The sequence below is a fragment of the Phyllobates terribilis genome, unplaced genomic scaffold (genome assembly GCF_046119375.1).
Source record: "Phyllobates terribilis strain yellow unplaced genomic scaffold, ASM4611937v1 Scaffold_2__4_contigs__length_985480577, whole genome shotgun sequence".
Classification (NCBI taxonomy): domain Eukaryota; kingdom Metazoa; phylum Chordata; class Amphibia; order Anura; family Dendrobatidae; genus Phyllobates; species Phyllobates terribilis.
The window spans coordinates 946,382,857-946,407,355 of NW_027362762.1; the positions used below are offsets into that span (position 1 = coordinate 946,382,857).

At 51.3% G+C, this 24,499-nt stretch overlaps 1 protein-coding gene across 2 annotated transcripts in view; it reads left to right on the plus strand.

Annotated features, from left to right (window-relative positions):
* The first annotated feature begins 2,166 nt into the window (after positions 1 to 2,166).
* TMPRSS3 (transmembrane serine protease 3) overlaps positions 2,167 to 24,499 on the plus strand; it is a 191,226-nt gene continuing 168,893 nt past the window's right edge. The window contains exons 1-2 of one of the 2 annotated variants that reach the window (XM_073670843.1): positions 2,167 to 2,580; positions 6,087 to 6,262. In XM_073670843.1, coding sequence (XP_073526944.1) covers positions 6,248 to 6,262 — 15 coding nt within the window. In that variant the 5' untranslated portion in view covers positions 2,167 to 2,580; positions 6,087 to 6,247. The remainder of the gene's footprint in view (positions 2,581 to 6,086; positions 6,263 to 24,499) is intronic. The other variant, XM_073670844.1, reaches the window with a different exon arrangement.

Below are 24,499 nucleotides of genomic sequence, written 5' to 3' on the forward strand. Positions count from 1 at the left end.
CTTGCTGAGCCTTTCCTTAAGGTACGTCTCCGCCTTCTGGAGAGTATCACAGGACATCTGTAGCTCCTTCACCTGAGCTTCCAGACCTAGGGTCTTTCCCCGGAGATCATCATTCTCCTCACGGGTGTCTTGCAGAGTGGTCTTAACCACTTGGCGCACTTGCTGTGCATCCGCCTTATCCTCCTCTATTTTTTCTTTCACCTTGAGGAGATCCTCATAATCTCTCTTAATCTGTTGCAGTTCCCTACTGCGTTCACCACACTCCTTCTTGGAGTCACACAGCTCCTGGTTGAGCTGTTTGCGCAGTCGTTCTAGGATTTGTTCACGTCCAGAAACTCCATCCTGCCGCACCTCCTTCTCAAGTTTCAACTGCAAAACCTCTTCCTTGATTTTGCGGCGGTCCTCCTTAATTGCGTGGAACATCTCCTTCCACTGGACAACTTCCTCGTTGCTTCCCTTTAGATCTCGCTGTAAGTTCTTCACAACCTGGTATACCCACTGCCGTTCAGACTCCAGGCTGCGCTGGTCTGAGGACACGTTCTCCAGGTCCGTCACCTCCTCTTCTGCCTCTGAAGGAGGATCCACACTTGAAACAATGGCACACACCATTACATTTTCTTTACTTTCACTTTCAGCAAAGAGTACAGGAGCAACCTTTTGGTGGCCCCTGCGCCGTCTACGAGATGGGGACTTTCCCACCTCGTCTAGCCCCTCCTGACGGACCTCTCCTTCTACTTCCGTAGTGTCACCGTCAGCTACGGGGTCTGTGTCACTCCCCCTGGTGTTGTGGACTAACAGGTCACCTCCCACTTTGACGTCAACCCCCTCCACTGGAGTCAACCCCGTTATCAACGGTCAATTTGTCATTTTTAGGGGGTACCAACCCACCACCAGTAACAATTTTAAGTTTTCTACCCTCCATGCTCTTGTGAAAATCCGCCCCCTTTTGAGACTCCACCCCTTTTGGACACCCACACCTGTAGGGGAATTTTCACAAAAAAAAACAGCAATAGTCTTAGGACCGAGTTCACAACAGCTCTTACCACCTACTATAACTACTATAATACTGCTCCTATGTACAAGAATATAACTACTATAATACTGCCCCCTATGTACAAGAATATAACTACTATAATACTGCCCCCTATGTACAAGAATATAACTACTATAATACTGCTCCTATGTACAAGAATATAACTACTATAATACTGCTCCTATGTACAAGAATATAACTACTATAATACTGCTCCTATGTACAAGAATATAACTACTATAATGCTGCCCCCTATGTACAAGAATATAACTACTATAATACTGCCCCCTATGTACAAGAATATAACTACTATAATACTGCCCCTATGTACAAGAATATAACTACTATAATACTGCTCCTATGTACAAGAATATAACCACTATAATGCTGCCCCCTATGTACAAGAATATAACTACTATAATACTGCCCCCTATGTACAAGAATATAACTACTATAATACTGCCCCTATGTACAAGAATATAACTACTATAATACTGACCCCTATATACAAGAATATAACTACTATAATACTGCCCCTATGTACAAGAATATAACTACTATAATACTGCTCCTATGTACAAGAATATAACTACTATAATACTGCTCCTATGTACAAGAATATAACTACTATAATACTGCCCCTATGTACAAGAATATAACTACTATAATACTGCTCCTATGTACAAGAATATAACTACTATAATACTGCTCCTATGTACAAGAATATAACTACTATAATACTGCCCCTATGTACAAGAATATAACTACTATAATGCTGCTCCTATGTACAAGAATATAACTACTATAATACTGCTCCTATGTACAAGAATATAACTACTATAATACTGCCCCTATGTACAAGAATATAACTACTATAATACTGCCTCTATGTACAAGAATATAACTACTATAATACTGCCCCTATGTACAAGAATATAACTACTATAACACTGCTCCCATGTACAAGAATAGAACTACTATAATACTGATCCTATGTACAAGGTGTGGTGCAGCGGCATGGCTGTGGTGATCCAGTGTGTGTGTTTTGCTGAACATGTTCCTTTCCCTCAGGTGACTGGTCACATGACTGTGACATAGCTCAGGTCCTGTGCGCACAGAATGTCTGTCTGATCACATGACTGTGACATCAGCAAGGTCCTGTCTGTGTGTGTGTGTGTGTGTTACAGGATATATAAACCCTGGGTGATTTTAGTTCCTGGGTCAGGTGTGAAAGGCATGAGGCCTGTTCCTGTGAGAGAGGCACGAGGCTGTTCCCTGTGTGTGGGGGAACACCGCTCGTGTGAGGCCTGGTGAGGCCTGGTGGACTCCTGGGAGGTGAAGCCTGGATCCTTGTATGAGAGTGTAAGGGATGCCAGTAAGCCTCGGAGTGCCAGACAAGCGTCCTGGAGGGCAGAGCCTGGATCTGAGTATGTGAGAGATGCCAGTGGCCTTGGACGGGATAAGGGCTGGAGACCACGCTTGGTAAACCCTAGAGCCACAGTGGTGGCGGAACAAAGCGGACTGAAGCAGCTACAACCCGGGCAAAGGTAAAACACTGCTTGATATGGACATTGATATGGACATTGATATGGACATTGATGTGGACATTGATGTGGACATTGATATAAGTGACTTTGCGGAGGGATGTAACTGAGAGCCAAGAGGGCCTGTCTGCTAGTTGCAGGGCTCCTGGATATTATATATGTGTAATATGCCGGTGAGCCACTAAGATGGACTGAGTGATCAGCAGTTTATGGAGTTAATAAACTGCTGAGTTGAGAAATACCGAAAAATATGGCTGGTGTGTTTTAAATTGACGCAGCGAAGCGAGTATCCCCCAGGATGATGACAAGCGCTGCCTTACAAAGGATATAACTACTATAATACTGCCCCTATGTACAAGGATATAACTACTATAATACTGCCCCCTATGTACAAGAATATAACTACTATAATACTGCCCCTATGTACAAGGATATAACTACTATAATACTGCCCCCTATGTACAAGGATATAACTACTATAATAAATAGTAACAGTGCATGAAAATAATATTGAGTGCTTAGTTAACATAATTTTGATAAAAAAAAATGTTAAAACCATCCCACCACGTCACGGTGACCCTATTCAAGACAGTCCTAACCTCTAATATTAAAACTTTACCATTTGTCAAGTGACTTGCATGTGGATAAGGTCTGAAACTGACTGAGACCGGTCTAGTGGACAAGCAGCCATGGGGAACTACATGAATGTAATGTTCAGCTAAAAAAAAAGGCAAAAGGTCACACATTTATATTTGCTTATTATGTTTTTATTTTGGATTTTGTCTGTTTAGTGACCAATGTGAACATGCGCCTGCCATGTGACCTGCCATTTCTTTGAGCGGAACATTACATTCATGTAGTTCCCCATGGCTGAGTGTCCACCAGCCGGCTTTGAGGCCTCCTCAGCCCTTATCCACAAGCAGGCCCAGCGTCAGCACCTGGCGCAAGTGCCGGGGCCCTGAGCAGGCTGGGGAGACCCACTCGGCGTCGAGCACCCCTGCGCGCTATGGGACCCATGAGCGTTGCGGTGCCGGAGCCAGTGCCCCCCCTCTACTTGCTCAGGGCCCCGGCAGCCGGTGGAACATTACTTACCTCTCCCCGTGCCTCCGCAGCAGGTCCGGTGTTTTCCGTGTCCTCTGACTGTGACGTCTCAGGTCAGAGGGTGCAGTGACGTCTCTCCACCGTGTCCTCTCCTGAGCCGTCATAGCGCAGAGCGGGAAGATGCCGGCGCGGGAGGTGAGTCCAGAGCAGTGGCAGCAGGTGAGGAGCAGTGAGGTGAGTATTTTATTTTTTTTTCTTTATGTATGGACGCATGGGGCATTAAATGATTGGGGGTGGGGGGTGATGACATCCTGCATGGGGCATTATATGGGGGGAAAAAGTGACATCCTGCATGGGGCATTATAAGGGGGGAATGACATCCTGCATGGGGCATTATATGGGGGGAGAAAGTGACATCCTGCTTGGGGCATTATATGGGGGGGAAGTGACATCCTGCATGGGGTATTATATGAGGGGGGGAGTGACATCCTGCATGGGGTATTATATGAGGGGGGGAGTGACATCCTGCATGGGGCATTATATGGGGGGGCATCCTGCATGGGGCATTATATTGGGGGGCATCCTGCATGGGGCATTATATTGGGGGGCATCCTGCATGGTGCATTATATGGGGGGAGTGACATCCTGCATGGGGCATTATAAGAGGGGGAAATGACATCCTGTATAGGGCATTATATGGGGGGGGCATCCTGCATGGGGCATTATATTGGGGGGGCATCCTGCATGGGGCATTATGTGTGTGGGGGAAAGTGACATCCTGCATGGGGCATTATATGGGGGGGCATCCTGCATGGGGCATTATATTGGGGGGGCATCCTGCATGGGGCATTATAAGGGGAGGTATCTTGCATGGGGCATTATATGGGGGGGTGACATCCTGCATGGGGCATTATATGGGGGGGAAGTGACATCCTGCATGGGGCATTATATGGGGGGGTAGTGACATCCTGCATGGGACATTAGATGAGGGGGGGGGAGTGACATCCTGCATGGGGCATTATATGGGGGGGAGGTGACATCCTGCATGGGGCATTATGTGTGTGGGGGGGAGGGACATCCTGCATGGGGCATTATATGGAGGGGGAGGTGACATCCTGCATGCGGCATTATATGAGGGGGGAAGTGACATCCTGCATGGGGCATTATGTGTGTGGGGGGGGGAGTGACATCCTGCATGGGGCATTATATGAGGGGGGAAGTGACATCCTGCATGGGGCATTATGTGTGTGGGGGGGGAGTGACATCCTGCATGGGGCATTATATGGGGGGGAAGTGACACCCTGCATGGGACATTACTTGGGGGGGAGGGGAGTGACTTTCTGCATAGGGCATTATGTGTGTGTGGGGGGAACAGCCTGCATGGGGCATTATGTGGGGGGGGGGCAGAGCCTGCATTGGGCATTATATGGGGGCCGGTATCCTGTATGGAGCATTATAAGGGGGGCCAGTATCCTGTATGGAGCATTATAAGGGGGCCAGTATCCTATATGGAGCATTATATGGGGGCCAATATCCTGTATGGAGCGTTATATGAGGGCCTGTATTCTGTATGGAGCATTATATAGGGGCCAGTATTCTGTATGGAGCGTTATGTGAGGCCAGTATTCTGTATGGACCATTTTATGGGGTCCAGTATTCTGTATGGAGCATTATATGGGGGCCAGTATTCTGTATGGAGCATTATATGGGGTCCAGTATTCTGTATTGAGCATTATATGGGGTCCATAATACTGTATGGAGGACTATACTGTCCGGTCTGCACTGTGCGCTGTGAGGATTCGCCGGTTTCTGAGCTATTGTGGAATTTACAGTAGATATCGCTCATGTAATGTAAGATGTGAAATCTTTGCATTGTACTATATATATATATTTCTCTGTGGTATCTGTGCATCATGAATCATGGTATGTGTTAAAGGGGCCCACTGAGACTCTTTCGCCCAAGGACCACAAAATCCTGGAGCCGGCCCTGTCCACAAGCATGTCACTTGACAAATGGTAAGGTTTTAATATTAGAGGTTAGGACTTTCCCGAATAGGGTCACCGTGACGTGATGGGGTGGCTTTTACATTTTTTTAATCAAAATTATGTTAACCAAATTCCCTGTATAATAGTTCAAGCGCTATTGCTGTTTATTTATTTACTGCAGGGCATTTGCATATTATGTTCTTATCTTCGGTTTTCTCTTTTTAGTGCCCAGTGTGAACATGCACTTACATGCTACATGAACACCAATTTATATTCCAGTTCATCTTTTATTCTGATATGTTTAAGGTTTTTTTATGGAGAATTATTATTGACTACTTGCATCAATCACTTTATTGTCTTTTATCCATTACTCTCATCATCCACATGTTAGGGCACTAGAGGTGAACAATGCTCATCTTACTTCAGTACCGGTATCACCTGATCGATACCACTAATGATTTTGGACTTCTTGATCACCATAGTGACTATCCCGACTATCAGATGTCAGTGACGGGGCTCAGTTACACTGTATCGCTTGCACCGTCCTCCATTTGGAGGCGACTTCCAATACTTTGCAGTGTCAAAGGAGCAGAACGGCTGCCATATGTTATAATGAGTGGAGAAAGTATTACAAACAGCAACCATGAGCACTGAGAAGGTAAGTGTCTGCTGTTGGAATGAACTGATGTAGCAGAGCTGGATTTGTCATTTATCTTTCTGGCTGCACATAGTTTCTGCATTTGAGCTACGATTACCTGGGAAGTGTACCTGCGCTCTGCTACATCTGTATATTATATACTGAGCATGAGTGACACATTGTAGCAAATCGTTGTATAAAACGACCAAGGCATCAAAATGCATCAACACTGAAGGGTACGAAACAATGTGATCTTTCCGTCAGTTCCCATACAAGCGCTGATATTGTTTGAAAGCAGAATTTGTGATTTTTTTTTTTTTATCTTGAAACTCTGAGAATGTAACATTTCGATGTGTTTTTTTTCTTTCGCTTCTTACAAAAAATTTTTTTCTCTTTTTTTAATTTAAATATTTAGGGATTATTTTGCGTCTTGAGGCCCAAAGTGAAATTTATTAAAATCCTCTAAATTCTTCCCCCCTGCAGAGCTGCCACATACATATCTATAGGAGGTGCAGATGCAGCAGTTGTATCTGGACCTGGTGGCTGAAGTGGCCCAAAGACCCCTCCGTCACATAACAAGACTTCAGTATGATGTCACTGTAGCATTGCGTCGTCAATTTAGCTTTACCGGTATCTTCCTTCCCAGGTTTACAGTTTCTTTCCTCCCCAGCATTACATGTATCATCCTTAACTAGCTTTACATATATCTTCCCCCTTTAGCTTTACATGTGTCACGGGTGTGTCAGATGTAACAGACAGCTGCTCTGGCTGCAGAAGATCTCTCCATTTGGCATTGCAGATGACTTCTTAAATCTGTCTTACTTAAGGACCCAGCGGCTACCTCCCTCCTGCTCTGATTGATACCCTGGCCTGGGTGTTTAAAAACTTTCAGTTTGCTACAGGGAGGCGCCGGTGATATTCACATGTTCCCTTGTGAAGGCTTGGAGCTATTGCAGTCGGCTTATTTCTTCTCGTGCTTCGGAGGACATTTGGAGTAACCTCTCTGAAGTCTGCTCAAGCTAAGATTCTCCCCCCTATGTTTGTCTCCCTTGTTGTCTTTAGTTTATAGTGGGGACTGACCAGTGCTCATCCCACCATTCCATATCCAGGGCTTAGGTTTACTGTTTGGCGAGTCTCGACGAACCATTATAGGGATGGTAAGAGAGACAGGATGATATTAGATCAGCCTAGGGGTCTCTACTCCCCCTTTCCCTAGTGTCTGGGCTCCCTTGCCCTCATCCCTTCATGTTGCACTTAGTCTTTCCTACACTGTGTGTGACAACATGTGTCCTCTTTCCCTTTGCTTTATGTGTATCCTCCCTCACAAGCTTTTCAGGTTTCCTCCCTCCCCAGCTCTACCTGTATCCTCCCTCCCCAGCCCTACATGTATCATTCCTCCCTAACTCTATGTGTATCCTCCCTCCCCAGCTCTATGTGTATCCCCCCTTCCCAGTTCTACCTGTATCCTCCCTCCCCAGCTCTACATGTATCCTCCTTCCCCAGCTCTACATGTATCCTCCTTCCCCAGCTCTACCTGTATCCTCCCTTCACAGCTCTACTTGTATCCTCCCACCCCAGCTCTACCTGTATCATCCCTCCCCAATTCTACCTGTATCCTCCCTCCCAAGCTCTACCTGTATCCTCCATCGCCAGCTCTACCCGTATCTTTCCTTCACAGATCTACCTGAATCCTCCCTCCCCAGCTCTACCTGTATCCTCCTTCCCCAGCTCTACCTGTATCCTACCTCAACAGTTCTACCTGTCTCCTCCCTCCCCAGCTCTACATGTATCCTCATTCCCCAGCTCTATCTGTATCCTCCTTCCCCAGCTATACTTGTATCCTCACCCTCGCTCTACATGTATCCTCCCTCCACAGCTCTACCTGTATCCTCCCTCCACAGCTCTACCTGTATCCTCCCTCCACAGCTCTACCTGTATCCTCCCTCCCAAGCTCTACATGTATCCTTCCTCCACAGCTCTACCTGTATCCTCCCTCCACAGCTCTACCAGTATCCTCCCTCCCCAGCTCTACATGTATCCTCCTTACCCAGCTCTACCTGTATCATCCCTCCCCAGCTCTACCTGTATCCTCCCTCCCAAGCTGTACCTGTATCCTCCATTTCCAGCTCTACTCGTATCTTTCCTTCACAGATCTACCTGAATCCTCCCTCCCCAGCTCTACCTGTATCCTCCCTCCCCAGCTCTACCTGTATCCTCCCTCCCCAGCTCTATCTGTATCCTGCCCCTCAGCTCTACCTGTATCCTGCCCCTCAGCTCTACCTGTATCCTTCCTCCACAGCTCTACCTGTATCCTTCCTCCACAGCTCTACCTGTATCCTCCCTCCACAGCTCTACATGTATCCTCCCTCCCCAGCTCTACTTGTATCCTCCCTCCCCAGATTTACATGTATCCTCCCTCCACAGCACTACTTGTATCCTCCCTCTCCAGTTCTACCTTTATCCTCCCTTCACAGCTCTTCCTGCATCCTCCCTCCCCAGCTCTACCTGTATACTCCCTCCCCAGCTCTACGTGTATCCTCCCTCCCCAGCTCTACGTGTATCCTCCCTCCCCAGCTCTACCTGTATCCTCCCTCCCCGGCTCTACTTGTAGTCTCCTTCCCCAGCTCTACATGTATCCTCCTTTCTCAACTCTACCTGTATCCTCCCTCTCCAGCTCTACCTGTATCATCCCTCCCCAGCTTTACATGTATCCTCTCTCTCCAGCTCTACCTGTATCCTCCCTCCCCAGCTTTACATGTATCCTCCCTCCCCAGCTTTACATGTGTCCTCCCTCTCCAGCTTTACATGCATCCTCCCTTCACAGCTCTTCCTGTATCCTCCCTCCCCAGCTCTACTTGTATCCTCCATCCCCAGCTCTATATGTATCCTCCCTCCCCGACTATACTTGTATTCTCCTTCCCCAGCTCTACATATATCCTCCTTCCCCAGCTCTTCCTGTATCCCCCCTCCCCATCTCTACTTGTATCCTCTCCCCCAGCTCTACATGTACCCTCCTTCCCCAGCTCTACCTGTATCCTCCCTCCCCAGCTCTACCTGTATCCTTCCTTCCCAGCTCTACTTGTATCCTCCCTCCCCAGCTCTACGTGTATAATCCGAGCTGTAATTTTATCCTCCCTCCCCAACTCTGCTTGTATCCTCCTACCCCAGCTCTACCTGTTTCTGACGAGCCCCCTGACTCGGTAGCCGGGCTGGTCGATGCTGGGGTACGTCACGGTGGCAGTGACCCGGTCTGTGACCCAGGGCGGTCAATTAAAGGGAAAGTGAAAGGGGAATAAAGTTTTTAGAGATAACGTTCGTGACGCCACCTGTGGTATGCGGCTATATGGGGCCGCTGCTACGGTGCAGATCCCCTGGAGCTGATGGTGACGCAGCAGAGTTGGTTCAGCTCTCCACAGGCAGAGCTAAGCCCCGGGGCAGTGTAGATGATTTGAAGAGTAGATGTTGTTGGCTGGGACATTTTCATGCAGGGCTGAGGGCTCAGGTAATGAACAGACAACACATTAATGGCGGTTTCCTCTTGCTTTACTTGGTGTTTGGCAGAGCTGACCGGTACTAGCTGGTAGTGGAGGTCCAGGCGGCCTGGAAGCAAGTTGGGGATCCACCTCGCCAGGTGGGGTTGTAGGCCTTCCCTCTGGTCTATTCTCTTTGGCCCTGCTGCTTGAAGCTATGCTGCGGCCCTCGTCCCTGAGTAAAACGTCTTTTTCCTCACCCGTATGGCAGGCAGCTCGGGCCTTCCTCAAGTGTCGCTCCCACGTGGCGGTGCTGGACTCTATGGTGCTGCTGTGCCGCCGGGTGTCTGGTGGGGCCAGGAGACCTGCAGTCTCCTGACCTCCGGGTTCTACTGCCGGGCCTTCAGTGTCCCATAACCACGGACTCCGGTGTCCGGTTCACTTGCGCTTCTCTCTGGGGTGAGCTTGTCCACAGCTCCCTTCCCCAGGTCCTTCCTCGTTGCTGACCTGTCTTCAACTCCTCTCAACTCACTCTCACTAACCCCACCTCCAGATTCCAGTTGTTAAGGGGAGGAGCTCCCCTTTATGGTCTGGAGCCAGGAAAGTGTTGTATGCTGGTATACCTGATTAGGGGACCCCTCCTTGCTTCCAGGCATGGCAGCCTCCCTTGTGAGGGAGGCAATGTCACTGTGGCAACCGGACCCCTGGGGTGCCACATTTCCTCCCTCTACAGCTCTACTTGTATCATCCCTCCCCAGCTCTAATTGTATCCTCCCTCCCCAGCTCTACATTTATCCTCCTTCCCCAGCTCTACCTGAATCCTCCCTGTACAGTTCAACTTGTATCCTCCCTCTCTGGCTCTACTTGTATCCTCCTTCACCACCTCTACCTGTATCCTGCCTCCCCAGCTCTACTTGTATCCTCCTTCCCAGCTCTACATGTATACTCCCTCCACAGCAGCTTTACCTGTATCGTCCCTCCCCAGTTCTACCTGTATCTTCGCTCCCCAGCTCTTCCTGTATCCTCCCCCCCAGCTCTACCTGTATCCTCCCCCCAGCTCTACATTTATCCTCCTTCCCGAGCTCTAACTGCATCCTCCCTCCACAGTTCTACCTGTATCCTCCATCCCCAGCACTACGTGTATCCTAATTCCCCAGGTCTACCTGTATCTGTGGCGCCCCTGCGGGTTCAGTCGCCACAGAGGTACTGCATCTCACCCAGAGGTGTGGTATCTCACGCTCAGGTAAGGATGGAGTACTGCCCGGGACCCAAACACCTGCATCCAACACTACACTACTCCAGACCATCAGGAGGGGCAAGATGCACTGCTACACGGCTAAGCCCTGTCCATGGCTGGAGTGGGGGGAACCAAGTGAGGGGGAACCATGTAGTGGGTGTGGGTGGAGGAAGCAGTTAAGGGGAGCACTTGAGAAGGAGGATATAAAAAGAGAAGCCATCTTGGGAGAACAGTGAGGAGACAGTGAAAGGAGCAGGAGCTCTACAGGAGCTCTGCTCAGGAGGAGGGCCTAGTGAGAGAGGCCCAGGACAGACTGAAGAGAGGAGAGGAGCAGGGAGAAAGGCTCCAGGAAGACAGAAAGGATCCTAAGGGCCCGGGCAGTGGGGATGCCACACGTGGGCCAAGTTTGCAGAAAACGTGGAAGGATCAGGCTGCAGAGAGGGGACCAGCCCCTAAACTAGCAGAGTTCTTCAAGTCTCAACTAGATAACAGGAGGGTGCAGCATTTCAGCTGCTGTGGCCAAAAGCCACATCTAAATCTCCAAAAAAGGTGGCCATAGAGGACCCAGGGGACAGAGAAAACGTCACCCGACAAGGTCCGCGGTCACTGGCTTGGGACATTGGGTGTGAGGTGCAGGGAGACGGCCAGAAGGAACACACAGAGCGGGGTTCCGTTACGTACTCCAAACTCCCAGGTACCTGGGAGTTTGCTGAACCCCTCCCTGAGTAAACACAGGACGGCGTGGGAAGTTACCCTGGCCCTGGTAACTTGGAGTCTAAAAATCATGAGTAAAACCCTGAAGACAGCACCCCACTGTCTCTGCGAATTATTACTGCGCCATCATCCCCTGCACAATCCAACACACCTACCTACTTCATCTATAACATCCCTGCAACGCCCTGGAGCTATGCTCTACCTGTGGAGAGCTAAACCAACTCTGCTGCACTAACATCAGCTCCAGAGGACATGCTCCGCAGTGGCGGCTCCCTTTAGCCGCATACCACATGTGGCGTCACAAACATTAAACTTTAAAAACTATGATTTCCCTTTTCTCAATTTTCCCCTTTTATTGACTGCCCTGGGTCACGGACCGGGTCACCGCCACTGTGACATCTCCCCTAGCAACGACCGGCCCGGCTACCGAGTACCCCATGGCCCAGGGGGTGCGTCATATTATTTGGCGTCACGAACAGGATATGAACCCACCCATTATCACCGGGTATTGTGCGCCTAGAGACTGTGTTGTATACTGAATGTGGCGCCCGCCCCAGAAGAAGGGGCGCCATTATGTGCGTGATCATGAACAACAAAGAACCTCCCATCGTGGGACGGGTCCCAAAATGGCGCCAGATGCGCCACCCGCCCCATGCGCCTGTGGCCATATACCTGGAAGTCTGGGGAAGCCGCCTTCGGGTGTGGCCGACAGCAAGCAGCCATGGGACCGCCCCAGAAAGGGGAGAGGAGAGAAGAAACCTTGGAGACAGGGCGGAGTCTCCAGCAGTGCAGACAGACCGCACCCGGCAGGCAAGATGGAGAGAGGTCAGCCTGAAGCTCCATCTTGTGGTCTGCAGCCCGCGGTTGAACCCCTCACCCTGGAGGGGATACTAACAAATTTGTCCTTGGAGGACACCAGTTTCATCCAGGATGAGATGCAAGAACTGGGCAGGAGGATGGAAGAGGCCCAGCAAGTCGCGATTGCTGCCTGGAGAGCGAAGCTGGTGGAGAAGATGATGACCCTGCAGCAGTCGGCCCTGCAAGTGACCAGCAGCGCCCCGGCCCCGGCGGAGCTGCACACAGACCAGGAGGTGTCAGTCGCGGTAGCAGGTAGGAGTGAGGTCCCTGTCCCGGACGCGGCTGGCGCTGCTCCGTATCTGGTCCCCCTGCAGGAACCTCCGTCCCCAGGCGCTCACGCCCCAGATCTGCTCCTGGGTCCGGAACCATCAACCCCGGGCGCCGCTGACGCAGACCTGCTCCTGGGCCCCCTGCAAGAACCACCTGCCCCCACACCCGAATGGGTGTACGGGCGCATGCCCTGGGACTGGTCTGCGGAGGTAGAGGATCGGAGCCCTCCATTACTGCCCTCTCCTGAGTCCTCAGTCGCCCACCGGGAAGAAGATCGATTTCTGTGGGATAACCCGAGGGGGGACCTCATGGGTTTTCCCTGGGAGACCCGAAGGGAAGCTGCCCGACGGGAGGAGCATTGTAGACAGTAGCTCCTGCAGTTAGAGAAGGAGCTGCGCATCCGGCGGGTGCGCTGGGAGAAGATGGAGGCGAGGAACATGGAGGAGGAGACTCGGGTCCACAAGACAAAAACAGCCACACCCAGTCCCCACGTGGAAGGGACTGTCATAAAGTTCGACCTGGACACCGGGTGGGGCTTCATCAGAGAGCCACAGGTCGCAATGGATTTATTTGCTAACCGGAGGGACGTGGAGTCCCACCTCCAGCAAGGACATCCTAACAGAAATCTGTACCCTGGTGACCGAGTCACCTACACCAAGCACCGAGGTGAGCAGGGATGGTATGCCCTGAATGTACACAGGGTAGTGGAGGAGGACATGCCCCTGCAATTAGAGGCTGATGACACGGCTGGGCCAGCCTACAACAACCAGGTGTCTCCCCGGAGGGAGCACCACTGTTGAACTGTTCAGTTGAAAGAAAAAGTTGAAAAACTGTAAATAGTTACCCGGAAGGGTATTGATATAATCTTGTGTGTTTGAAAAGTTTTGTTTGGTTAGTATACCCGGTTAAGGTACAAATAACTTATAGGTTGTGGACGTTGAGCAGCCAAAAACTTTTAAATTGTACATAGTTTGCACTTATTAAAGTGTCTCTTATTGGTTTTATATTAATAGACCGCAGAACGAAAACCCGTTTGGCGTGGCCGAAGATGTGGTCCAACACCTGGATCACCTATGCCCTGCAGCCACGCCCAGGGCCTACGTTGGGGGTTTTCGGACGGGTCCCTCATGTTGCTCAAATTGCACCTTCTCCAGTGAGATGGACACCCGGTTACAGATCTCACTACAGTTTGCTGAACTTACTTGAAAAGTGCTAAAAATGTTCTATGTGTGAAAGAATGCTATTAAAAATGGTTTTATAATGTTTGATATAATAATAGAAACCGGTAACGTTCAAGAAATGTGCCTCCCATAAAGGAAAGAAAAAGTTGTTTGAAAATTCTTCTATGTGATGCATCTAAAAATTTTGCATGTCATTAATTGCTTTGTTTTTCACTCTGTTCCAGCCCGCGGATGTGCTGTGTTTTACCAGGGGGGTATGTGGCGCCCCTGCGGGTTCATTCGCCACGTAGGTACTGCATCTCACCCAGAGGTGTGGTATTCCACTCTCAGGTAAGGATGGAGTACTGCCCGGAACCAAAACACCTGCATCCAACACTACACTACTCCAGACCAGCAGGAGGGGCAAGATGCACTGCTACATGGCTGAGCCATGTCCCTGGCTGGAGTGGGGGGAACCAAGAGAGGGGGAACCATGTAGTGGATGTGGGAGGAGGAAGCAGTTAAGGGAAGCACTTGAGAAGTAGGATATAAAAAGAGAAGCCATCTTGTGAAGTGGGTAGTTGGTCAGTCAGAACAGTACAGTGAGAGAGTTCAGTTCAGTCAGAGGAGGAGAGTGTGTGGAGCAGGAGCTCAGCAGGAGCTCTGCTCAGGAGGAGGGCCTAGTGAGAGAGGCCCAGGACAGACTGAGGAGAGGAGCAGGGAGAAAGGCTCCAGGAAGACAGAAAGGATCCTAGGGGCATGGGCAGTATGGATGCCACCCGTGCGCCCGAGTCTGCAGAAACATGAAAGGATCAGGCTGCAGAGAGTGGACCGGCCCCTAAACTAGCAGAGTTCTTCAAGTCTCAACTAGATAACCGGAGGGTGCAGCATTTCAGGTGCTGCAGCCAACAGCCACATCTAACTCCCCAAAAGGTGGCCATAGAGGACCAAGGGGACAGAGAAGACGTCGCCCGACAAGGTTCGCAGTCACTGGCTTGGGACACTGGGTGTGAGGTGCAGGGAGACGGCCAGGAGGAACACACAGAAAGGGGTCCCGTTATGTACTCCGGAGGTACCTGGAAGTTTGCTGAACTCCTCCCTGAGTAAACACAGGATGGCGTGGGAAGTTTCCCTGGCCCTGGTAACTTGGAGTCTAAAAATCGTGAGTAAAACCCTGAAGACTGCACCCCACTGTCTCTGCGAATTATTACTGCGCCATCATCCCCTGCACAACCCTACACACCTACCTACTTCATCTATAACATCCCTGCAACTCCCTGGAGCTAAGCTCTAACTGTGGAGAGCTAAACCAACTCTGCTGCACTAACATCAGCTCCAGAGGACCTGCTCCACAGCGGTGGCTCCGTTTTGCTGCTTACCACAGGTGGCGTCACGAACATTTAAACATAAAAACTATAACCCCTTTTCACTATAAAGTCCCCTTTCATTGACCGCCCTGGGTCACCGCCACTGTGACATCTCCCCTAGCAACGACCGGCCCGGCTACCGAGTACCCCATGGCCCAGGGGGTGCGTCATATCCTTCCCCCCAGCTCTACATGTATCCTCCCTGCACAGCTCTACCTGTCTCCTCCCTCTCCAGCTCTACCTGTATCCTCGCTCCCCAGCTCTACCTGTATACTCCCCCGAATCTCTACCTGTATCCTCCCCCCAGCTCTACGTGTATCCTCCTTCAACAGCTGTATCCTCCCTCACAAGCTCTACATGTATCCTCCCTCCCCAGATCTACTTGTATCCTCCCCCCAGCTCTACCTGTATCCTCCTTCCCCAGCTCTACCTGTATCCTCCCTCCACAGCTATACCTGTTTCCACCCTCCCCAGCTCTACATGTATCCTCCCTCCCCAGCTCTACATGTATCATCGCTCCCCAGCTCTATGTGCATCCTCTCTCCCCAGCTGTATGTGTATCCTCCCTCCCCAGCTCTACCTGGATCCTACCTCCACTGCTCCACTTGTATCTTCCCTCTCTAGCTTTACTTGTATCGTCCCTCCCAAGCTTTACATGTTTCCACCCTCTCCAGATTTACATCTTTCCTCCTTCTTCAGCTTTAAATGTATCCTTCCTCCCCAGCTTTACATGTTTCCGCCCTCTCGAGCTTTACATGTATTCTCCCTCCCCAGCTCTACTTGTATCATCCCTCCCCAGATTTACATATATCCTCCATCCCCAGCTCTACTTGTATGTTCCCTCCCCAGCTCTACCTGTATCCTCCTTCCACAACTCTACTTGTATCCTCCTTCCCCAGCTCTACTTGTATCCTCCCTCTCCAGCTCTACTTGTATCCTCCCTCTTCAGCTCTACCTGCATCCTCCCTCCCCAGCTTTATATGTATCCTCCCTTCACAGCTCTTCCTGTGTCCCCCCTCCACAGCTCTACTTGTATTCTCCCTCCACAGCTCTACTTGTATCCTTCCTCTCAAGCTCTATCTGTATCCTCCCTCTCCAACTCTACCTGTATCTTCCCTCCCCAGCTCTACTTGTATTCTTCCTCCCCAGCTCTACCTGTATCCTCCCTCCCCATCTTTATATATATCGTTCCTCCTCAGCTCTACCTGTATCCTTCCTCCCCAGCTCTACTTGTATCTTCCCTCCCAAGCTTTACATGTATCCTCCCTCTCTAGCTTTACATGTATCTTTCCTCTCCAGCTTTACTTCTATCCTCCCTCTCCAGCTTTACATGTTTCCTCCCTCTCCAGCTTTACATGTTTCCTCCTTCTCCAGCTTTAAATGTATCCTCCCTCCTCAGCTCTACCTGTATCCTTCTTCCCCAGCTCTACTTGTATCCTCTCTGCCCCGCTCTACTTGTATCCTCCCTCCCCAGCTTTACCTGTATCTTTACTCCACAGCTCTACTTGTATCCTTCCTCCCTAGCTTTACCTGTATCCTCGCTCCCCAGCTCTCCTTGTATCCACCCTCCCCAGATTTACATGTATCCTCCCTCCCCAGCTCTACTTGTATCCTTCTTCCCCTGCTCTACTTGTATCCTCTCTCCCCAGCTCTATATGTATCCTCGCTCCCCAGCTCTACTTGTGTCCTCCCTTCCCAGTTCTACTTGTATCCTCCCTCCCCATCTCTTCTTGTATCCTCCCTCCCCATCTCTTCTTGTATCCTCCCTCCCTAGCTCTACTTGTATTCTCCCTCCCCAGCTCTACCTGTATCCTCCCTTCCCAGCTCTAACTGTATCCTCCCTCCCCAGCTCTACCTGTATCCTCCTTCCACAGCTCTACTTGTATCCTCCCTCCCCAGCTCTCTGTATCCTCCCTCCCCAGATTTACATGTAGCCTACCTCCTCAGCTCTACCTGTATCCTTCTTCCCCAGCTCTACTTGCATCTTCCCTCCCCAGCTCTTGTTGTTTCCTACCTTCCCTGCTCTACTTGTATCCACTCTTCCCAGGTTTATATGTTTCCTCTCTCCCCAGCTCGACTTGTATCCTCCCTCCCCAGCTCTACTTGTATCCTCCCTCCCCAGCTCTCTCTGTATCCTCCCTCCTCAGCTCTCTCTGTATCCTCCCTCCTCAGTTTTATATAAATCCTCCCTCCCCAGCTCTACTTGTATCCTCCCTCTCCAACTATACTTGTATCCTCTCTCTCCTGCTCTACCTATATCTGACGTGCCCCCTGGGTCGTGGGGTACCCGGTGCCGGGCCGGTAGATGCTGGGGGTTGTAGTCACTGTGGCGGTGACCCGGACCCTGACCCAGGGCGGTCAATCCAAGGGGAATGATATGTATAGGTTTTTATAATGTCCGACTACGCCGCCTGTGGAATGCGGCTAAAGGGGGCTGCCGCTGCGGAACAGTCCTCTGAAGCTGGTGGTTTTGCATCAATGATGGTATAACTCCCCACAGGAAAAGTTAGCTTCAGGGCAGTGTGTGGATGATGGTGGTTGTGCAGGTTGTGCTGGGCATTGTAGTGCAGTGAGGGATGAAGCAGCAAGGAAAACAGAGACAAGATAGTGCAGTCCCAGGGTCTTTACTCACAGTTGTTGCAGTCCACATTACAGGTACCAGAGCAATCTCCCCCGTCGTGCTGTGCGTACTCAGTGAGGGGCTCAGTCCACCCCCAGATAGCTCCGGAGTACTTAGCAGGACCCCCTTCTGTGTCCTTTCTCTGGCCTCTTCCCTGCACCTCACACCTAGTGACTCCAATCCGGTACCCGCGGGCCTTGGCGGGCGACGTATGTTCCGTCCCCTGGGTCCTATGTGGCTACCTTTTCGGTGAGACTGGCGTGGACTTGTGGCTACAGGACTTAAAATACTGCAGCCTCCGGTTTCTAGCTAAGACTTGCAATCTTTCACTAGCTGAGGGATCCGGTTCCCTGTATGTGGCCTGACCCCTCCACCTCCCGGCAGATTCGGGCGTACGGGTGGCCTCCAGCACTGCTCATTCCCCTGGGATCCCTTCTATTCCTGGAGCCTTTCTGCTCCTTCTCCTCTCTTCTCTCAGACTTGGGCCTCACTGGCTAGGCCCGCCTCTGGAGCAGAGCTCATGCAGATCCTCTGCTCCTGTCACTTCTCCTCCTCTGACTCGACACTGATCTAAGATGGTTTCCTATTTATACTCTCCCTGTCATGTGCTCCCCTAAGCTGCTTTCTCCACCCACACCCACTACATAGGACCCTCCCTCCAGCTAAGGAACCTGGGACTGTGCTCTCCCTTAGGAGCAATCTCGCCCTGCCCCCGCTGCAGGTATGTGTTAGATGCAGGTGTTAGGGTCCTGAGCAGTACTCCTTCCTTACCTGAGGGTGAGATACCACACCTCTGGGTGAGATGCAGTACCTCTGTGGAGACTGAACCCTCAGGGGCGCCACACACCCCACACAGCACGTCCGCAGGCTGGAACAGAGTAAAAGACAGGGTAGATTAAAGACATGCAAAATTTTAGATGCATCACATAGAAGATCACAGACACAACATTTCTTCCCTTTATGGGAGGTTCTCTTTTCTTCAACGTTACTGGTTACGTTTTCTCTTTCATAAACATTATAAAACTTTCTTCGCATATATAAAACATTATAAAACTCTTTTCACTTTTATAAACACATCTGTCACATATAAAACATTTTTCTCATAAACATTTTTCATATTAAGCACTTGTCATATGAAAACATTTTTCTAGACAACACATTTGTCACATTAAACTTTTTGTCAACCAGTCACAGTAATATCTGCAACTAGGTGTCCATTTTCCTGTAAGGCGCAAACTAGCAATATGAGGGACCCGTCCGAAAACCCTCAACGTAGGCCCTGGGCGTGGCTGCAGGGCATAGGTGATCCGGCGTTGGACCACGTCTTCGGCCACGCCAAACGGGTTTTTGTTCTGAGGTCATCTGTTGTACAATTATAAAACCAATAGGGGGCACTTTAAGAAGTGCAATTATTTACAAAGGAAAGTTTTTCGGGAGATCACTGTCCTCTTCCCTATTGTCTTTATACCCACTCGGGTAACTAAAGGCATATGTAAAACATGAAATTTTATTTTATTTTTTTTTAACTAGCAGCATTCCGACTATAACCTTACAGGTAACTATTTACAGTTTCATGGATGCATATCCAATTTAATTCAACAGTGGGGTTCCGGCCGGGGGAACTCCTCATTCTTACCGACTGACCCAGCCGGGTGTTCAGCCTGGTACTGCGGGGGTATGTCTTTTCTTTCTCTCGCCACCTTGTGGACTTGGAGGGCATACCACCCGCGCTCTCCCTTATGACGGGTGAAAGTGACATAGTCACAGGGATAGAGGTCCCGTCCGGGGTGCCCCTGCTGGAGGTGGGGTTCCACGTCCCGCCGGTTGACGAAGACATCTCTAACTGACTGCGGCTCCCGGGTGAAGCCCCAGCCGACGTCCAAATCAAATTTCATGATGATCCCCTCCAGACGGGGACTAGGTGTTGCTGGTCTTGACTGGCAGGCCCGAGTATTGGCCTCCATATTTCTGGCCTCCATACGCTCCCATCTCACCTGCCGGTCATACTGCTCTTTCTCCATCTGCAGGAGCTCCCTCCTGAAGTGCTCTTCCCTCCGGAGCGCTTGGGCCTGCGTCTCCTGTGGGAACCCGATGAGGTCCCCCTCCCAGTTGTCCCACCGGAACTCCTCTCCCTCTTCGCAGGCAATTGGGGGCGCAGATGTGGGAGTCAGGGGGGCTCTCTCCTGGCCTTCATTCCTGGCGGACCAGTCGAGGGCAGAGGTCCCGTATTCCCACTCAGCTGTGGGGACAGGCGGTTCCGGTAAAGGGCCCAGGAGCAGGTTGGCTGAGCTGGCGTCCGGGTGGTGCAGGGAGTCCGCCAGAGGATTGCGGAGCGGATCGGCGGAGCAGGCCAGTTGGTAGGAGGATTCCGCCTGGGGATTGCGAAGCTGGTCGGTGATGGAGGCTCTCGGTGCCGTGGTGCATGCTGGACCTGGGGGTAAGTCTGGAGCATGCGTGCCCGGGTATGGAGGCGCCACCAGGGGGCCCAAGAGCAGGTCAGCATGGTCTGCGCCTGGGACAGGGAAACTCTTCCTACCTGCTCCCGCGGCCGCTCCTGGGCTGCTCTCTGTCTCCTGGTCCTGGTCTGGCTCCGCCGGGGCTGGGGTTCTGTCGGTGGATTCCATAGCTAGTTGTCGTCTCGCACCTATCTTCTCCAGCACTTCCCTCTTCCAGCTGGCGATGGCGGTTCTCTCGGCCTCTCCTACCCGCCGGCTGAGCTCACGCATTTCTGCCTGGAGGAACTCCGCATTCTCCAGGGTCAGCTTATAAATCACCTCCGCCAGGGTAGGAGGTGTCTCATCTAGCTGCAGGCCGCGGACTGGGGTCTCAGGCTCACTTCCCTCCATCTTGCCTGCCGGGTGTGTTCTCTCTGGTCTGCTGGAGACCACACCCCGTTTCCCAGTTTTCTTTTCTCCTCTCCCCTTTTTGGGGCGGTCCCATTGCTGCTGGCTGTCGGCCACACTTGGGGACGTCTCCTCCACCTTGAAGGATACATCTATGTGTATGGCCACAGTTGCAGTGGGCTGGTTGCGCTTTGGCGCCATTCTGGGACCCGGCCCACGATGGGAGGTTCTGTAGTGTTGTCTTTGATCACGCACATAATGGCGCCCGTTCTTTTGGGGCGGGCGCCACATTTAGTAGAAAACACAGTCTTTAGGTGCGCGATACCCAGTGATAACGGGTGGGCTCATATCCTGCCGACTACGCCAAAGTTGACGCGCTCCCTGGGCTGTGGGGTACCCGTTGCCGGGCCGGTAGATCCTGGGGGTTGTAGTCACTGTGGCGGTCACCCAGACCGTGACCCAGGGCAGTCAATCCAAGGGGAATGATATGTATAGGTTTTTATAATGTCCGACTACGCCACCTGTGGAATGCGGCTAAAGGGGTCTGCCGCTGCGGAACAGTCCTCTGAAGCTGGTGGTTTTGCAGCAATGATGGTATAACTTCCCACAGGAAGAGTTAGCTTCAGGGCAGTGTGTGGATGATGGTGGTTGTGCAGGTTGTGCTGGGCGTTGTAGTGCATTGAGGGATGGCGCAGCAAGGAACACAGGGTCTTTACTAACAGTTGTTGCAGTCCAGATTACAGGTACCAGAGCAATCTCCCCCGTCGTGCTGTGCGTACTCAGTGAGGGGCTCAGTCCACCCCCAGATAGCTCCGGAGTACTTAGCAGGACCCCCTTCTGTGTCTTTTCTCTGGCCTCTTCCTTGCACCTCACACCTAGTGACTCCAATCCGGTACCCGCAGGCCTTGGCGAGCGACGTATGTTCCGTCCCCTGGGTCCTATGTGGCTACCTTCTCGGTGAGACTGGCGTGGACTTATGGCTACAGGACTTAAAATACTGCAGCCTCTGGTTTCTAGCTAAGACTTGCAATCTTTCACTAGTTGAGGGATCCGGTTCCCTGTATGTAGCCTGACCCCTCCACCTCCCGGCAGATTCGGGCGTACGGGTGGCCTCCAGCACTGCCCGTACCCCTGGGATCTCTTCTGTTCCTGGAGCCTTCCTGCTCCTTCTCCTCTCTTCTCTCAGACTTGGGCCTCACTGGCTAGACCCGCCTCTGGAGCAGAGCTCATGCAGAGCCTCTGCTCCTGTCACTTCTCCTCCTCTGACTCGACTCTGATCTAAGATGGTTTCCTATTTATACTCTCCCTGTCATGTGCTCCCCTAAGCTGCTTTCTCCACCCACACCCACTACATAGTCCCCTCCCGCCAGCTAGGGAACCTGGGACTGTGCTCTCCCTTAGGAGCAATCTCTCCCTGCCCCTGCTGCGGGTATGTGTTGGATGCAGGTGTTAGGGTCCTGAGCTGTACTCCTTCCTTACCTGAGGGTGAGATACCACACCTCTGGGTGAGATGCAGTACCTCTGTGGCGACTGAACCCTCAGGGGTGTCACTTATCCTTCCTCCCCAGGTTTTATATGTATCCACCCTCCCAAGCTCCACTCGTATCCTCCCTCCCCAGCTTTATATGTATCCTCGCTCCCCAGCTCTACTTGTATCCTTCCTCCCCAGCTCTACTTGTATCCTCCCTCCCCATCTCTTCTTGTATCCTTCCTCCCCAGCTCTACTTGTATCCTCCCTCCCCATCTCTTCTTGTATCCTTCCTCCCTATCTCTTCTTGTATTCTCCTTCCCCAGCTCTACCTGTATCTTCCCTCCCCAGCTCTAACTCTATCCTCCATCCCCAGATTTATATGTATCCTCCCTCCCCAGCTCTACCTGTATCCCCCCTCCCCAGCTCTACCAGTATCCACCCTCCCCAGCTCTATTTGTATTCTCCCTCCCCGGCTCTACCTGGATCCTCCCTCCCCATCTTTATATGTATCGTTCCTCCTCAGCTCTACCTGTATCCTCCCTCCCCTGCTCCACTTGTATCTTCCCTCTAGCTTTACATGTATCCTCCCTCCCCAGCTTTACTTGTATCCTCCCTCCCCAGCTTTACTTGTATCTTCCCTCCCCAGCTCTACTTGTATCATCCCTCCCCAGATTTACATGTATCCTCCCTCTCCAGATTTACATCTTTCCTCCTTCTCCAGCTTTACATGTATCCTCCCTCCCCAGCTTTACATGTTTCCGCCCTCTCGAGCTTTACATGTATCCTCCCTCCCCAGCTCTACTTGTATCATCCCTCCCCATATTTACTTGTATTCTCCCTCCTCAGCTCTACCTGTGTCATCTTTCCCCAGCTCTACTTGTATCCTCCCTCCCCAACTCTACCTGTATCTTCCCTCCACAACTCTACTTGTATCCTCCCTCTCCAGCTCTACTTGTATCCTCCCTCTCCAGCTCTACTTGTATCCTCCCTCTCCATCTCTACTTGTATCCTCCCTCTCCAGCTCTACTTGTATCCTCCCTCTCCAGCTCTACTTGTATCCTCCCTCTCCAGCTCCACCTGTATTCTCTCTCCCCAGCTCCACCTGTATCCTTTCTCCCCAGCTTTATAGGTATCCTCGCTCTCCAGCTCTACTTGTATCTTCCCTCCCCATCTCTTCTTGTATCCTTCCTCCCTACCTCTACTTGTATTCTCTCTCCCCAGCTCTACCTGTATCCTCCCTCCCCAGCTCTTACTGTACCCTCCCTCCCCAGCTTTATATGTATCCTCCCTCCCCAGCTCTACTTGTATCCCCCTCCCCAGATTTACATGTATCCTCCCTCCCCAGCTCTACCTGTGTCCTCTTTTCCCAGCTCTACTTGTATTCTCGCTCCCCAGCTCTACCTGTATCCTCCCTCCACAACTTTCCTTGTATCCTCCCTCCCCAGCTCTACTTGTATGCTCTCTCTCCAGCTCTACTTGTACTCTCCCTCCCCAGCTCTACCTGTATTCTCCCTTCACAGCTCTACTTGTATCCTCCCTCTCCAGCTCTACCTGTATACTCCCTCCCCAGCTCTACTTGTATTCTCCCTCCCCAGCTCTACCTGTATCCTCCCTCTCTATCTTTTTATGTATCATTCCTCCTCAGCTCTACCTGTATCCTCCCTCCCCAGCTCTACTTGTATCTGTAGCGCCCCTGAGGGTTCAGTTGCCACAGGGGTACTGCACCTCAGATAGAGGTGTGGTATCTCCTCTTCCAGGTAAGGATGGAACATCACTCAGGACCCCACTTCACACTCAGCACTACACCACTCCTGTCCTGTAGGGGGTCTAAATGCACCAGGGTGCTGCCCCGGCCCAGGATAGAGGAGATGGGGGGAACCAAAGATAGGGAGAACCAAGTAGTGGGTGAGGGTGGAGGAAACACTTACAGGAAGCACCTATAGAATCATATATAATATATGGCCATCTTAAATTCAAAGTCTTTTGATTGTGGTCTTCTGTCAGGGTCCAGCAAGAGTCTGTAGCTGGCTGAAGATTCACGGTCCTCATTCTCTGGTCTTGAGACGAGGAGTGGGACAGAGTTAACAAGTGTCTCTGCCCGATCAGGGTCCTGTTCTAAGAAGGCCTTGGAGGGGAGCAGAGGAGATAGGCTCCATAGGCAAAAGGATCCCAGGGGGATACGGACGGAGCGGAGTCGCCACCTGTATTCTTCACTCTGGCCTAGCCAGAGGGATTCCTGCTGCAAAAG